Source organism: Pavona decussata, unplaced genomic scaffold, assembly GCF_977016875.1.
Source record: "Pavona decussata unplaced genomic scaffold, jaPavDecu1.1 SCAFFOLD_21, whole genome shotgun sequence".
Taxonomy (NCBI): domain Eukaryota; kingdom Metazoa; phylum Cnidaria; class Anthozoa; order Scleractinia; family Agariciidae; genus Pavona; species Pavona decussata.
The window spans coordinates 1,937,062-1,953,527 of record NW_028145444.1 but is presented as its reverse complement, the minus strand read 5'-3'; the positions used below and the strand labels follow the sequence as shown (position 1 = coordinate 1,953,527).

General features: G+C 43.7%; 1 protein-coding gene across 2 annotated transcripts in view; it reads right to left on the bottom strand.

Annotated features, from left to right (window-relative positions):
- Positions 1 to 906: 906 nt before the first annotated feature.
- Positions 907 to 16,466, bottom strand: part of LOC146486165 (uncharacterized) — a 48,567-nt gene continuing 33,007 nt past the window's right edge. Inside the window, exons 7-8 of one of the 2 annotated variants that reach the window (XM_085098995.1) lie at positions 5,310 to 5,696; positions 907 to 1,336 (exon numbers count right to left, since the gene is read on the bottom strand). In XM_085098995.1, the coding sequence (XP_084955121.1) occupies positions 1,071 to 1,336; positions 5,310 to 5,696 (653 nt within the window). In that variant the 3' untranslated portion in view covers positions 907 to 1,070. Of the gene's footprint in view, positions 1,337 to 5,309; positions 5,697 to 5,963; positions 6,140 to 16,466 lie in introns of those variants that run through there. The other variant, XR_014860003.1, reaches the window with a different exon arrangement.

Here is a 16,466-nt window from a genome sequence, read left to right as displayed (position 1 = left end):
CAAACCTAGAAACACAAGAGACAAAAATGCCAGGGTACCCATTATTATGCTTCATCTCACCTGTTCTTTTAGCAAAACATTTCTCTCTGTTGTGCTGAATGCTGTCAAGACCCTTTGAAAACCTTTGTACTGAAAGCATGGCTTGCAAAATACTATTTGCAAAGCAAGTATTGTTTAAATTTTGAATGCCTTTTGGTGTTAGACACATCTTGAATTGAATGCAACAGCAATTACAACTGAGGAAGGTAAAATCCAAAGAGTTGAACGCGAAATTCCCGCCAAATATTACGTTAAAGTACGTCATAAGCCATGTATCAGATTTCAAAAGTGGTCCCAAATAATTGCTCGTGTGGTTGTAAGCATACTTTGGGACCACTTTTTGTTCACCACATCTTCACGTTTGGGGTTCTAGAATTACGTTGATGACTCAGGGACGCTTAATTTCCCTGCATTTTACCAGTGTGAGCTCCCTTGTTCATTTTTTTCCTTAAAAATATATGGATCAAGATAAAACAGAGCTCTAAAGAGAGAGTACTCGAAGCCGCCGCCATTTTGAATAGAAAGCATAACTGGAGCCCAGGTCACTCCCGTCATTTTTGTGAACGGTTACCAAGCGCGGTCGAAAAGTGGTCCCAAAAAATCTTTCTGCGAGCGGGCCACAGGTGCTGATGGGAGGCGAATGTTTTCGCCACTAGCCATCCCTGTTGTACACAGGCTCTTTCTATATCTTGACCAATTTACCCGTTGCCTGCAAACCACCTTTATTGTTTCCTTTAATTCCTGCTACTCCTGTTGGCCTTTGTTCCTTAAACGATGACCTGTGCAGCGACACTACGTTGAATACTGGGTGGATAGGTAAGCGGGAAGGAACCTTATTATCATGTGAAAGAGGGACCAAAACTACACTTGCAAGTAAACATTATTTTATTGCTCATAATACAAGGAAGTGCTACACCATGAACAAACGGGTTTCTTATAATAACCCGATGTATAGACATTGAAAAATCTTGTAAATCCTGGGTAAAGAGCTTCTTTTCGAGGATTCCTCAAAAATATGAACGTCATGTGTTTTAAAACTCTTCGATAGTGCACTTGCCTCTCAATTTAAATCTACATTTTTGTTTACATTTTTCTGCTTGACTGGGACACTGGAGATTGCACTTGCCAACGGTACATTCTTGCTTACAGCTGTTCCCGTGACATTCCAGGCCACATCCGCCACCAGTGCAAGACTGCTTGCAAGTATCCGCTTCACAAATCACTGTCTTGCAGTTTCCATCTCTACAGCTAAATTCGCATTTTGTGGGGGCGGAACATTTCATGTTGCAATTTCCTCCTGAAATAAGGCAGACGCTAATTGTTACTTACTGCGAACAATTTACGTTACAGTAATGACTGCACCGAGCATATACGACACGTTCCAATGAGTCTAAATGACATACAACTGAGACAAAAGTCCTGGGACAAATGTTCAATCGCGTTATTTCCTGTTATGCGTGCGACAGTAACATTTATGCAAAAATAAAAACTATTTCTTTCTCAACACCACCCCCTTAAATGATTAGTGGAAATCCACATCGTTTTAAAGGGAAGGGCTGAAGAAGTACAATGAGATCATGATGGATAGCATGCGTGGCTTCTTGGTCAGATCATAATAAATAGCATACGTTGTAACATTTACCCCAAACCCTTTTGTCCACCATTGTACGGGCTCCAAAAACTGCACTATGCTATGAATACAAATTCTCTTAAAAGACATTGATATTCAACAACGACCAACTGAGCCATCTTTTGCGTCGTTGGAGATATACAGAGACTGAAGCTATTTGAAATGAGCACAAGTTTAGAAAGTTACTTTCTATACGAGATCGGATGGTCAGTTGCTTGTTAAAGCATTTTATCAGAAAAATTAAAAGTAACGCTGTTCGACGTTTCGATGTTTCAAACATCATTATCAGGAACATGATGCCTATACTGGCATGTACGCGTGATACTAAATGTGGCCTCATTGACTCCCATTGTGTGCTTCGCAGATTTGTAAAACTATCCTAGCTAATGGAATAGTTTGAGTCACAAAGATAGCGTTCTTGTGTTACGCCTCTTATCGTTCCGAGTTAAATGAATAAATCAAATGATACTTTGACGTCACACAGGTAGGGGTGAGTGGGTCCCCTCCCTTGCGATATACGCGCAAGAATGGATTTTGATTGGCCTGCTTTTGTTGAAGACAATCAGAACAATACATCCCTACAAGGAGAGTACAGAGTTTAATGAATAAGATGCCCCTTATGCCATTTACACGGAATGCTTAATGTAGCCCCATTTATTCCCCATTGTATGCTTTGCAGATTTTTAAAAACTATCCTCCCTTCGCAATTGAATGAATGGTTTTATTCAGAGAGGCTGCGTGGTGTTTTGTCGTTGTGTTACTAGGAATCATACCGGAAATTACTCTGCGATAACGTTATGACCCCGCTGGAACTGGTCTGGCTTCCTTCGCGTTGAATTATTCGATCTGTTTGTGAAAGCGTAATTTCTTCGCTGTGAACTCTCCCAATTTCCACCGTTTAAACTGTCGAGTACTACTTCAGGTTATTATTTCGATTTACCGCTGGAAAAAGGTTTGTTTTCTTTCTGAAAACGGAAGATCAGAGTCTTAAGTTCATACATGAGGCTGCCATTGAAAGAAAACAACTTTTCAAATGAGTTGCTTTGACGTCACACAGGTAGAGATGAGTGGGTCCCCTCCCTCGTAATTTATGCACCGGTAATGGATTTTGATTGGGCTGTTTTTGTTGAAGACAACCAGAACAATAGATCCCTTCTAGGAGAGAGCAGAATTTAATCCAGGTTTAATGAATAAATCAAATGATGATTTGATGTCACACGGGAAGGGATGAGTGGGTCCCCTCCCTCGTGATATACGGGGAGTATGTGCACCAATAATAGATTTTGATTCGGTCGCTTTTGATGAAGACAATCAGAACATTGCATCCCTACTAGGAGAGGACAAAGTTTAATGCATAAATTAATGTGCAGATTTGTGACTACGTCAAAGAAAAAAAAAAGATACCCAACCTAAACCTAGACATGGCCTGCCCTGTGTGCATCCCGCGTAATAAATTAATGTGCAGATTTGTGGCTACGACGAAGAAAAAAAAAATCTACCCGTTTTTAGACACGATATGCCCCTCAGGGCATCCCGCGTAATGAAGAAAACTTTTGATGTCGGGGTTTCTAAAAGAATTGAGTTTGAATAAATGAAATCTCATTCTATGGCATTCCTGCGTGCTTGATTTTTATGCAAATAAGTCAGCAGAATAACTTCGCACGAATCGAATCCGATTGCACGTTTAACGATGGTTTGAGCTCTTGTATAAACAACATTTCATAAATAAGGCAGTGAAATTTATTCCAGCACTTTTTGAGGACCGAAAAATTGTTCGCGATGGTTGATTTCTCGACCCCATGTTGTTTTATGTGTTTCCCAATCGAAGATCTTGAGCTTGTACAACGCTTACAGAACTTTCAGTGGCAACTGACGAGATTCAATAGAGAATCGAAACTGCAGTCTTGGCTGAGAAACAACACTAAACACTTGTCAGAAGAAATCGCTGAAGCATCGCCATCCTAGAGACTCCCATGACAGTTACTGGCTGTCTTAGCTTTCAATATCTGCCGGATGCGAGCGAACGCAGAAAACAATGGAGATACATATCCATGTCAGCTCTATATAAGAATATGATACTTGTCTTTAAGTCACGAAGCAACAGAGCTGAAAACAACTGCAAGGGGCCAAAGCTCTCGCGAAAGCGAGAGACAACAGTGATCAACTTTGTAAAGACGTGGATCTGATAGACTCTCATATACGTGATAAACGAACACCCTGCAATCTCACCGCAGGTTATTAGCATTAACATGAAATCACGAGTAACGAATTCCACGGATCCTATGTCTTCATAGATGACATATATTTAGCGCTGTCTCCTAAAGACGCGGATCTATTAAGCCCGGCATAGTAAATCGAACGTTCGAAAATGGAACTGAATCGAACTCAATCCGTGGATTGGGTGAGTTTTTCCCTTGTTGATCAAGATTAACGTCTCATTAAGCAGAGATAAGCTATAAAGGCTTTAAGACCAATCTTTTTGCGAACTGCAGGAGTCGTGCAGGCCCGTCAACACTTTTTTTAAAAACTCTTGGCCAACAAGGGCCAATTTGGGCCGTGATATACAATTTGCGATTTGCCTAAGTTCAAATCAGTCAATGAACTTAAAGGGGCAGTGTCACCTATTTTTAGTATCACTATGAATAGCCAAAAAGCATATTTCTCTCAATGGAATCGTTAAAATAATGGCAGCCTTTTGTTAACAATAACCCTATTAGTGCACAGAAACAACTTTTAATTATTTTTGGCTGCCGATGGCTGGGATGGAAATGGATTGCGACTTGAAAAAATTGGCTCTTCCTGTGTATTTTAGAGAAGTCGCTAAAAATTGATTATGGTCTGTTCTTCCTGGGAGAAAAACCTTAACGTTTTCTTCCCGATGTTGCAAGAGCAACTTCATGTTACAAAACATGTTCTTTATCAAATATTTGGGCAGTTTTGACCAAAATACAGCAAGATCGCCATGACAGGGCCTCTTTAAGCAATATTTGGTAGAAAATTATTCGGAAGAATTAAGTCAGCACTGTATTTTTTATTGCAAAGAATGAGAATGGTAAATTATTGATTATGAAAATGAGTTTATTGTTTAAACACTACCCACAAATCCACTGGGTCTCATCGTTCACAGTTTATGCTTTGTAGGCGTCAACGTTTTTGCAATCGAGTAGTGGGGTTTTTGAACTCTTTCGTTAAAAAAGGTGAAAAAAGACCTTCACTTTGCTACAAAATGATTCTACAACAACGAGAGGAGAGAAATCACCTCAATTATTGACAGGAACAATTCGTACTCTGTTCTAGCGCATTTTCGAGTTTCAATCCATTCCGACCCGACTCTGTCTCTGGCCAGAGGCACTAATCGAAAGTTATATTGCACCGGGGTGATAATTTATAACAACACTAGACAATTATTTCTAATAATTGTCTAGTTTCTGTTGTCAGACAAACATTTTGGGGTTTTCAAATGACATCAAATTTTCGTGATACTTCCCCTTTAAGTACATCTTAAGAACGTTTTCAGGCTCAAATTGCCAAAACATAAGAACGCTCAACCTGAGCCTCAAAATTAGACGTTTGTATATAAGAGAAAGAGTGTACCCGGTATAGCTTCAACAATATCTGAGTTATTTATAAGAGTACTTACCAGTGCAACTCTGTTCACATGTATGGTAATAAAGTGGTGAGTCAAAGCATTCCATATCTTTACAACCTCCTCCCCTACATGACTGCTTACATACGCCATCCTTCACACTGTCACATTCGTCAGGAACGATATCCTTTATGGTACACTGGTCTTCGTTAATTGTACACCTCTGTTCACATTTTTCTGCTTGACTGGGACACTGGAGATTACAGTTACCCTTGGTACAACTTTGCTTGCAGCTGTTGCCGTGACATTCCAGGCCACATCCGTCACCAGTACAAGACTGCTCACAAGTATCCGCTTCACAAATCACTGTCTCGCAGTTTCCAGATGTACAGCTAAATATGCATTTGGTGGGGGCGGAACATTTCATGCTGCAATTTCCTCCTGTAAAAGAGGCAGACGCTAATTGTTACTTACTAGCAACAATTTATGTCACAGTAATGACTGCAACAAGCCTCAGACAAATTCTCATTCACGTTATTTCATGTTATGCGTACGACAGGAACATTTATACAGGAATAAAAACTATCTCCCCCTCAACACCCACCCCCTAAAAGGGTTGGGTTGAAGAAGTTCAATACGATTAGATACGGATAGCATTCATGGCTTCTCCATCAGATCAGAATAAATAGCATACATCGTAACATTTACCCTAAGAACGTTTTCTTCACCATTGTACGGGCGCCAAACTGCACTATTATATGAATACAAATTGTCTTAAAACATCCAATATCCAACTGAGCCATCTTCTGCGACGTTGGAGATATAAAAACACTGAAACAATTTTAAATGAGTACAAGTTTAGAAAGTCACTTTGTATACGTAAGTCAATACTGCATCGATAAGGCTTAAGGGGTAATCTTAGGAACAATTTACGTTACAGCAGTGACTGCGCCGAGGATATGTGACAAATTACGATGACACTAAATGACCTACAACTAGGACAGAGGTCTTAAGGTAAATTCTCATTCACGTTATTTCCTGTTATGTGTGCAGGAATAAAAGCTACCTCTATCTTAACATCCACCTCCTTAAATGCTTGGTGTAATTCAACATTGTTTCAAAGAGAGGGACAATTAAATATGGATAGCATTCATGGCTTCTTCGTCAGATCAAACTAAATAGCATACATTTTAACATTTACCCCAAACCCTTTTGTCCGCTATTGAACGGGTGCCAAACTGCACTATGCTATGAATACAAATTCTCTTAAAGCACACTGACATTCAACAGCAACCAACTGAGCCATCTTTTGCGACGTTGGAGATACAGAGAGACTGAAGCCATTTGAAATGAGGACAAGTTTAGAAAGTTACTTTGTAAACGTAAGTCAATACATTGTCTTACAGTTTCTACTGCTTCAAGTGAAGTCACGGTGACCGTCAGCCCTATGTGATCTGAGCTGCTTTCTTTACCCCGCCTTTTCTTGGGGCTTCCCTTTCAATTGCAGGCAGTGATATCCCTAAAGAGGGCTGCCTGGACACTCGCATTGCTGCCTCAACAAGCTGGTGCTCGGGGGGTCAGCTAGAATTCCGACCGTCAAGTGCGAGCTGCCTGTGTGCAGAGCACCTGCTAGCAGCTCCCAGCTGCTTAAGCCTGCTGCCGTCGCATTAAGAGGTACATTAAGCTTTTGGCCACTCGGGTAATGACGAGGAGATCGCCCCCCCACTTAAAGAATTTGTCTTGGTTACCCGTTAAGGACGAACTATACTACCGCCAAGCTACCATGGCTTTTAAATGCATTTCCGGACACGCCCCCAAAGATCTGACGTCACAATTCATTACCCGCGAGCAAGTTACAAAGCGAACAACTAGGAGTGGCGAAAAGCTTAATGTACCTCTTTTTAAAACAGCCTCAGGTCAAAGAACATTTTATTACAGAACTGTTGGACTTTGGAACAATTTAGACCCCCTTTTAAAATCAAGCCGTTCGGTTCAAGTTTTTAAACGTACCTTAAAGAATAAGCTTTTAGACAATTTTGTAAATACTTCCTGAATTTCATATATTTTTAGTATTTTTTTTGTTCGATTATAAAGTTTAGATAATGTTGTTATTGTTTTCTTAAATTTGATTAATTTTAATTGGGTAGTTATTAGTAACTTAAGTATTTAAATAATTGTTCCTGAAAAGCCCCATTGGGGAGGTAACAATAAAGTATGTATGTATGTATGTATGTATGTATGTATGTATGTATGTAGGTAGGTAGGTAGGTAGGTAGGTAGGTAGGTAGGTAGGTAGGTAGGTAGGTATGTATGTATGTATGTATGTATGTATGTATGTATGTAGGTAGGTAGGTAGGTAGGTAGGTAGGTAGGTAGGTAGGTAGGTAGGTACGTACGTACGTACGTACGTACGTACGTACGTATGTATGTATGTATGTATGTATGTATGTATGTATGTATGTATGTATGTATGTATGTATGTATGTATCGCCACAGGGATACCTCCATTCTCCAAACAAGAGGCCTTGGACAGTTCCAAACCCAGTTGGTGTTTTGCCTCCACCAGACATCCTCTCTGTTTCTGAACGCCTGAGAAAATGTGTTGTTCAGGGCTGCAACGAAAATTGTTGACGAGGAGATCGCCCCGCAGAACCAGCTCACTTACTGGTTGATGTCATCTGTTGGCCTCAGTTGAGGCTCCTCCGCATGCCATCTGGTGCTCGCGCCATTGGCTCTAGAATGAGCTCTTCTGCCGCTTGCACCACCGCTTGCCGTTGCTGGACTTGTATCCTTAGGTAAGGAGGCACGAGGGTACTATCACTTCCCAAAGGTTAACCCTCAGACTAGTGGAGGGAAGGAGTCGTCTTACTTCTCCGTTCTACACCGACTCTAAGCAAGGTCTAGCCACTGCCAGCAAGGAAACTCTCGGCCATCCCAACAGAAAGACTCCTGATTGGTTCTGGGAGCATGGAAATGAAATTGAGAGGCCCCTAGAAGAGAAGAGGAGCAAGTATTTTCGGCATCTACAAGAGAATTCTGGGAGGAGCATGAGTGCACTTGCTGAAACGAGGGCCAAGGTGCAGAGGGAAGTGAAAGCTCTTAAGAACGACTGGTGGCAAAAGAGAGCAGAGGAATTGCAGCGTATGGCTGACAACCATAACTATCATGGACTGGTCGCCGGGTTGAAAGCCATCTATGGACCTGAGAGCAACGCTGTCGCCTTAGGGAAGTCAGAGGATAGTAGTAAGCTGCTCACAGACTTTCAAGATAGCAAGGCCAGAGGAAAGGAGCACTTCAACAGCTTGCTAAACCAAGAAGGATCTGTACACCCAGATGCATGTCAGCAACTGAAGAGGAAACCTACAATAAATTATCTGTGTGAGGAAATCAGTATGGAGGAACTCAAGAAAGCTCTGAAGTCAACGGCAAGTGGCAAAGCACCTGATCTGGATGGTATTCCCTCAGATTTCCTACAAAATTGTGGCGAAAAGATGTGCAAAGCTCTACTAGACCTGTTCAACAGATGCCTACTCTCTGGTACTGTGCCCCAAGACTTTCGAGACACTCTAATAGTCACAATCTACAAGAGAAAGGGCGACCGTGCAGAGTGCGGAAACTATCGGTGTTCACGAGCGGTTGAAAAAAACTCTTCTTAAAAAAGGGACGATAATCGGCCAAAAAACGCCCCTCAAAACGGTAACGCGGTTGGCACTAAACTCTACGAAAAAAATCCCAAAATAAAACGTCAGAACTCCTAACGTACGCTCGCGCGACAAAGTACACGTAACTTACTTACGAAAATCAAAAATGCGTACGACAATTCAAATCAGTTTATGCGTGCGCGCGCTCTATCTGCACGCACACCAGTTCGTATTCTGTCTTCTTAACATTCCCCCTCCCCACACTGGGAGGTAGTCGTAGTGTGTTTCTTAATAACTGATTAGCAATTAATTTCAAGAGGAATCAGTTTGTTAATTGGTGCGGGTGCGGCCATCACGTCCAGGATGCACTTCAACAATTCGCCCTAATGGCCAACGTCCTCTTGGAGTATCCGGCTGAATCACAAGAACTACCTCTCCAATTTTTAGGTCTCGGGTGTCTAAAGTCCACTTTGGTCGGCTGTTGAGGGAAGGAACACATTCTTTGAGCCATCTCCTCCACACTCGTGAAATAATGTCCTGAACTTTTCTCCATATTTGACGCAGATGAAAAGTAGTGGTTTCAACAGACTCAGGGGCGAACTGTCTTCTCATTTCGCCATGCAAGAAATGGTTAGGGGTCAATGGAACATCGTCTCGCGGATCTGAACTCTGATAAATCAACAGACGGGAATTAAGCAAGGACTCTACTCCCGCAAACACTGTGATCAGCTCCTCATCGGTTATTCCTACAACGGCATAAATGGCTTTCTTTGCTGCTTTCACCATTACTTCGTGAGCTCCTCCAAAATGTGGGGCCGCTGGTGGATTGAATCTCCATGTTACTTCAAGTTCAACTGTCTTGTTCTGAAGCTGTGGTCGGTCTAACTGGCTGATTAGTTTCTTTAATTCGCCCACCGCACCTACGAAGTTTGTGCCTCTGTCGCTTATCACTTCCTTAGGAACTCCAAGGCGACTGGTGACGGCATCGTTACGATATTCGCACCGGATATAGACAGCGGCACCATAAGCTTGCTGAGAGGCATCAACAAATGTCACTATGCGATTCGACTTGCCAGGCTCTGGACTTCGCAGGCATCGGAGAATCTTCACCTCTCTCAGACCTTTTAACTGTTTGAACCAATTCCCGATTTTGTTTGCTATTTCATCTTGTATTTCGTTGTCCCAATCGTAGCCTCGCATTCACAGCTCCTGAAGTAGAATCTTTGCAACAATAACGTACGGGCATACAAATCCCAGCGGGTCAAAAATCGTTGCTACTTTACGCAGGACGTTTCGCTTCGTTGTCTGAAATTCCGGGGAAACTGGAGAAGCGGTAACGGTAAACACGTTTTCGGTGCTGTTCCACGAAATCCCCAGTGTCTTCGTTATCGGGTCTTGACCGTTGTTAATCACGATCTCTGTGGCGCGCTCCAGTCTGTCGGAATAACTTCAATAGCTTTCAGTGAATTAGAGATCCACTTTCTGACCTGCATGTAGGCAACTCCCCATAGTGCTTTCAACTGACGGTACAGTTCCACTCCTTCGTCGTCGTTTTCAACACTGTCAATAGAATCGTCCATATAGGTTGACTTAAGGACCGTCGCGGCGGCAAGGGGATAGTGGTCTTGGTTTCTTAGAGCGTTCTCCTGCGCAACAAACTGCGACTCCATAGGGGCGGAATTCTTTCCAAAGACTACACGGCTAAACTCGAATACGTCGGGCTCTCGGTTGGGGTCAAGGTCTCTCCAAAACAGTCGGAAGTGGGAACGGTCCCTCTCCTCAATCTCGATCTGGAGATACATTTCCTTTATGTCACAAGCGATACCAACAGGGTTTCGACGGGAAACGGACAAGGACGTTGAAAAGATCTTGCTGTAATTTTGGCCCTGCATGGATCATATCAGTCAGGAAAATTCCATTGCATTTAGCGGCACAGTCAAACAGGATTCGTACTTTCGCTGTCGTTTTGTCCATCCTCACGACTGGTAAATGCGGCAAATACCATACGTTAGTCGGCAGCTGCTCGTCTGAAGGAACCTTTCGTAAATACCCCTTTTCGACATAGGCCTGGATAGTTGCTTTATACTCTTCGGCGACGCGGTTGTCTTTCTTCAAATTTCTTTCGGTGCTTCGGAGGCGAGACAGTGCCATCGGCTTAGCGTCAGGGAGCTCGGGTTTGTCATCTTTCCAAGGAACGGCTACATGATATCTTCCATTTTCAGACTTGAAAGAATCTTTCACTTTATTTAAGGCTAGTCTCTCTTCTTCGGTGAATACGAGTCTGTCATCGCGGTCTGTGCCAGACTTCTCGATTTCCCAGAATCTCTTTAGGCTGTTATCGACGTTGCAACAAGATTCTTTTCCCTCGCTCCACAGTACAGGTTCTCTTGTGAACAAGGCACGGATAACGTTAGATCGTGTTCTCGCGGTTTCATTGTTGTCAGGTACAGCTCCACCCAAGTGATCCGAGACGGGCGATAGGTCCACCATCTCTCCCTCGAAGATCAACATGAGAATAGTGGAGTTCAGCCTTATCAATTCCAAGAAAAAGATCGACAAGTCCATTGTTTGCTGGCTTGGCAAAACTGCACTGGGTCAGATGAGGTTATTTGTTCTGATGTTCGGTCCAGTTCACGACTCTGTAATTGCCTGTGACTTTCTGCGGGTACGTTTTTACGCTGATTTCTTTTGAAAACCTCCCATCGACACTTTCTACTTCAATCTTTAACGGCATGGACTGAAAGGTTTCCACTGTATCGTTGATAGCATGAGCTTGAACTTTCTGAAAAGGTTCTTGTAGTCCCAGTACCCCAGCAACGTCTTCGTTCAGGAAAGTTTCGTTTGATGCGTCGTCTAGAATAGCGTTTATCTTTACTTTTCTACCATTAGCTTTCATCCATACGGGGACAGTTCGTAACGAATAAGACTCGGTGAGCGTTTTGGCATTACAGCTGGTCAGGGTCACTGCGGGCGCCCCCTCCCTTGGAACTTCTGGGCGTCTCCCGTCGTCAACATAGGGCAACGTAGTCATCGGTCCGGTTTCTGCCAACACTTCACTTCCATGAAGAAGGCGGTGATGATTTCGAGAGCAACCATCGATTCCACATATGCGGGTCTTTGTACAGTCTTTCCCTCTATGATCAGAGGCTAGGCAACGAAACACAGCTTTCTTTCTTAAGCAATCTGCCAACGGTCATCTACCCCTTTGTCACAGAACTGCTTACAAAACCACACACCGTGATCGAAACTGCTACAGAGAGAAGAGGGAGGCCTCGTGTTCCTTGGATCATTTCCCATCGCAGCGGTATGAAAATTTCGCATCCTGCTCTGATCCTGGTACTTTGGTGCTCTCGGTGGTCTTGAGTACTCGACTGGTTTCGATTCGATCCCGTTCGCCATTTCCGCCGCTTCTACTCGGAATCTGACCTCGTCTTTTAGCCAGTCTCTGACAGCCACGACTGATTTTTCTCTGGCGCGTTCGTTTAACCAGCGGCTGTAATTCTCTAGCTGACGTTCAGGCAACTTCTTTAGCAACAAGCTATAAAGAGTTCCATCTTTTAGCTCTCCGTCTCTTCCTTCCGCATGTAATTTTACCACCGTAACTCTAACAAGATCAGCAAACCTCTGAATATCGTTACTTATAATGATTGGCATTTGTTCTAGTTGATCCATGTAGGTTCGCAGAAGACGTCGCGCACCACCATACTTCGTTTTTAATATCTCTTTGGCCTCCTCGTATTCGGGAGCAGTGACTCCGAGACTGTGGATGGCTTCCAAGGCGTTCCCTGTGAGGCATTGTCGCAGCCTTGCCATTTTCAAATTCGCTGTCTCGGTTGACTCGTCCACTAGACTTCTGAAAAGGCTTCAAAATTCGGTTTCGGTCGTCGTGATTATCATGACTCTTGTTTAGCTGATACTGTTGGGCTGGTTGCTCGTAGCGATCCGTCGTGTTCTCGCTTGATGGCCTGTTTATGTTCACGGTTTTGGCCGCGCGGACTTTTATCGCATCTTGTCCTGCTTCAATCACTTTTTGTACTTCTTTTTCAATTGTTTCGGACTCTTTAAAAGCTTCGTTTTTCCCAGAATCGTCTCCCACTTCGACATAGAACGCGGACAGTTTCTCTAAAATTTGCTGTGCATTTTCTAGGGCTGCCCACAACTGCTCAATCGCACTTTCGATGACGGTTACTTCGGATTCCTTTACGCAAAGTCTTTCCAGGTCGTGTCGCAATTTTGTAACTTTCGTTTTTGCGGTACGTTTTCGACCCTTTATCTGTATCAACAGAATGTCCATTTCCTTCTTTTTGTCGACTCCACTCGGTTTATTTTCCTCGTTTTTCGCGGTAAATTCGGTAATATCGATATCATCGGTATCGGATGCCAAAACGCACAACTCAAAACTCAATTCACAAACGAAACCTCAAAACAAACACCAATTCATACCTTTCTCCCGTCGTGGTTGCCAGAAAATGTTCACGAGCGGTTGCAGAAAACTCTTCTTAAAAAAGGTACGATAATCGGCCAAAAAAAGCCCCTCAAAACGGTAACGTCTCAACTGCTAACGTACGCTCGCGCGACAAAGTACGCGTAACTTACTTACGAAACTCAAAAATGTTTACGACAATTCAAATCAGTTTATGCGTGCGCGCGCTCTATCCGCGTGCACACCAGTTCGTGTTCTGTCTTCTTAACAATAGGGGAGTATCACTATTGGCCATAGCTGGCAAAGTCCTTCCCAGGATTGTCTTGAACAGACTGAAAATTATTTCGGAAGGCGTTCTCTCTGAACGTCAGTGTGGATTCCGGGCTGGCCGTTGCCCTGCTGACATGATCTTCAATCTGCGGCAGCTCTAAAAGAAGCAGAGCAGAGCAGCACCAGCCATTGTATGTTGTCTTTGTTGACTTCTCAAAGACATTTGACACTGGCCATCGTACAACCCTCTGGAAGGTCCTTGAAACCTATGGATGCCCTGACAAGCTTATTAACATCGTCAAGTAGTTCCACTATGGAATGAAGGCACAAGTCTCAGTCGGCGGTGAACCCAGTGATGATAAAGTGATTCGACAATGACATCCTTCCGAGTGCAGCTGTAGGAAAAGTTTGAGCCGAAGATTCGAACGTTTTCGTCAAGCATCGGGTCTGGTAAAAGAAAAAGAATAAGAAATCTAGATTAACACGCTAATCTACGCAATGGGAGATCAAGCGGACGACATTTTAAACTCCTTCAACCTGACATCTTCCCAGCTCAAGCAATAATACACTGTTAAAACAACATTTGATGGACATTTCGTGGTCCGCCGAAATGATATCATTGAGCATGTAAAGTTCAATCGACGCCGCCAAGAGGAAGGCGAGACTGTTGATATTTTCATTTCATCGCTGTATGCGCTCGCCGAACACTGCGATTACGGAACCCTAAAGGATCAAATGATTCGAGATCGAATTGTGGTTGGTCTTCAAGACTTGAAATTGTCGGAGAAACTGCAACTCGACCATGAACTTACCTTGACAAAAGCGATTAACCAGGCGCGACAAAGCGAAGCTGTGAAGAAACAACAGACCCTGTTGCGGAGCGATTTTAAAGAATCCACAGAAACTAAGAAAGAAGTCGATGCTGTGAAGACGAGGAGAACGCCGAAATTTGAGAAAGAAAGCTCGCCATTTGCTTCGAAGAAGCCGTCTAAAAATCCATCCACACACCCGCCTTCGAGCCGCTGTTACCGCTACGGAAAATCTCCGGGTCACACTCAAAAAAACTGCCCAGCAAAAGACGTGACTTGCCACAAATGCTCAAAGAGAGGCCACTGGGGAGCCGTTTGCAAGTCCTCCAAAACCGTAGGTTGAAAAAGAAGATTATGCGTTTCTCGGTGAAATTGGGACTGAGCAAAAGACACTGGAGCGGATGTGACTGTAATTCCCGAGAGAATCCACAAAATGCTCCAACCGCTCCCGTCGCTCAGAGAATCAAGAAAGACCTTGTTTGGGCCCGCCGAAACTATTCTTCCCGTTCGTGGATGCTTCATTGGAAAAGTCCAGTGAGGAGACAAGACCTCACAGCAGGAGATATTTGTTCTGATCGGAGCCCGCCAAGCCCTCCTTGGTCGACCAGCCATTGAAGCGTTAAAGGTCGTCGAAAGGTCAAAGTTTAGCCAATGCCAAACCGCATAGACTCCTTTCAGAAGCGGGAGAAGAACTTTCCTGGATGGAACAAATGGACATATGCATCATTTCAAAAGTTGATGTACCAATTGAGTGGTGCGCGGGAATGGTTGTGGTACAAAGCCTAATGGAAAAGTACTTATCTGCGTGGAGCCGGTAATCTCACCCCTTACCCAGCGTCGACCACACCCTTGCACAATTGGCTGGAGCGACTCCATTTAACAAACTTGATGCGAATTCTGGGTTCTGGAAAATTGGCCTATCACCAAAGTCAAAAAACGGCCCACTACCTTTATAACTCCATTTGACAGGTTCAACTTCAACCGCCTACCCTTTGGAATCAGGTCAGCCCCTGAACACTTCCAAAAGCGGGTTTCACAGGTCGTGGAAGACATTGAAGGTGCTCTTTGTCAAATGGATGACATCCTGGTCCACGGTTAATCCATTAAGAAGCATTATAAGCACATGGAAACTGCTCTTTGCAAGCTACAGGATGCGAACCTGACGAAGAAAACTGTTGACGAGAAGTGTGAGTTCTCAAACCATCAGTACAGTTCCTGGGCAGCATCATTGATTCCGAGGGAGTGCGAGTTGCCCCCAAGAAAGTAGAGGCCATATTGGAGATGGAAGCCCCTAAGGACCAGTCTAAACTTTAAAGGTTCCTTGGCATGGTCAATCAGCTGAGTTAATTTCAGCCCCAGATAGAGGAACTTTCCAAGCCACTGCAAGACGTACTGAGTTCCAAGAACCACTGGTCATGTGGCACAGCACATCAGTAGGCCTTTTCTGCCTTGAAAAGGAGTCTTGCTACCACGCCTACCCTTGGTCACTACGATGAAATACGTCAAACAACACTGTTACCTGATGATTCTTCCTATGCACTTGAGGCTGTCTTAAGGCAAAAACAGGATGACAATGAATGGCGCCCTATGGCATACGTCTCACGAGCCATGACAACCACAGAGCAGTATTATGCCCAAATCTAGAAGGAGGCCTTGGGCATAACATGGCAAGTAAACACTTTGAAGACTACTTAATTGGCCTTCGATTCCACATCGCGACTGACCACAAACCTTTGGTGCCATTGCTTAGCACCACGATTCTGGGGGATCTCCCAGCCAGGGTACAGAGAATGCGGAATGCGGTTTACCTACACTATCTCAGATGTACCGGGAATACACTTGTACACCGCAGACACGCTGTCGCGAGCACCCCTTGTCAGACCCCTAAGCCAAATTGAGGAGAAGTTGGAGAGTGACGTCAAAGCCTATGTTGACTCAGTTGTTAGGTACCTCACTGTCACTGAGATGTGATTTAAGGTATTAAGTAAGACTATCTCAGTAGTCTTTGCGGACAAAGGAGTTCACTATATGCTCGGTGTCAACTAGCAGTCACGTGAACTTCCTGTCG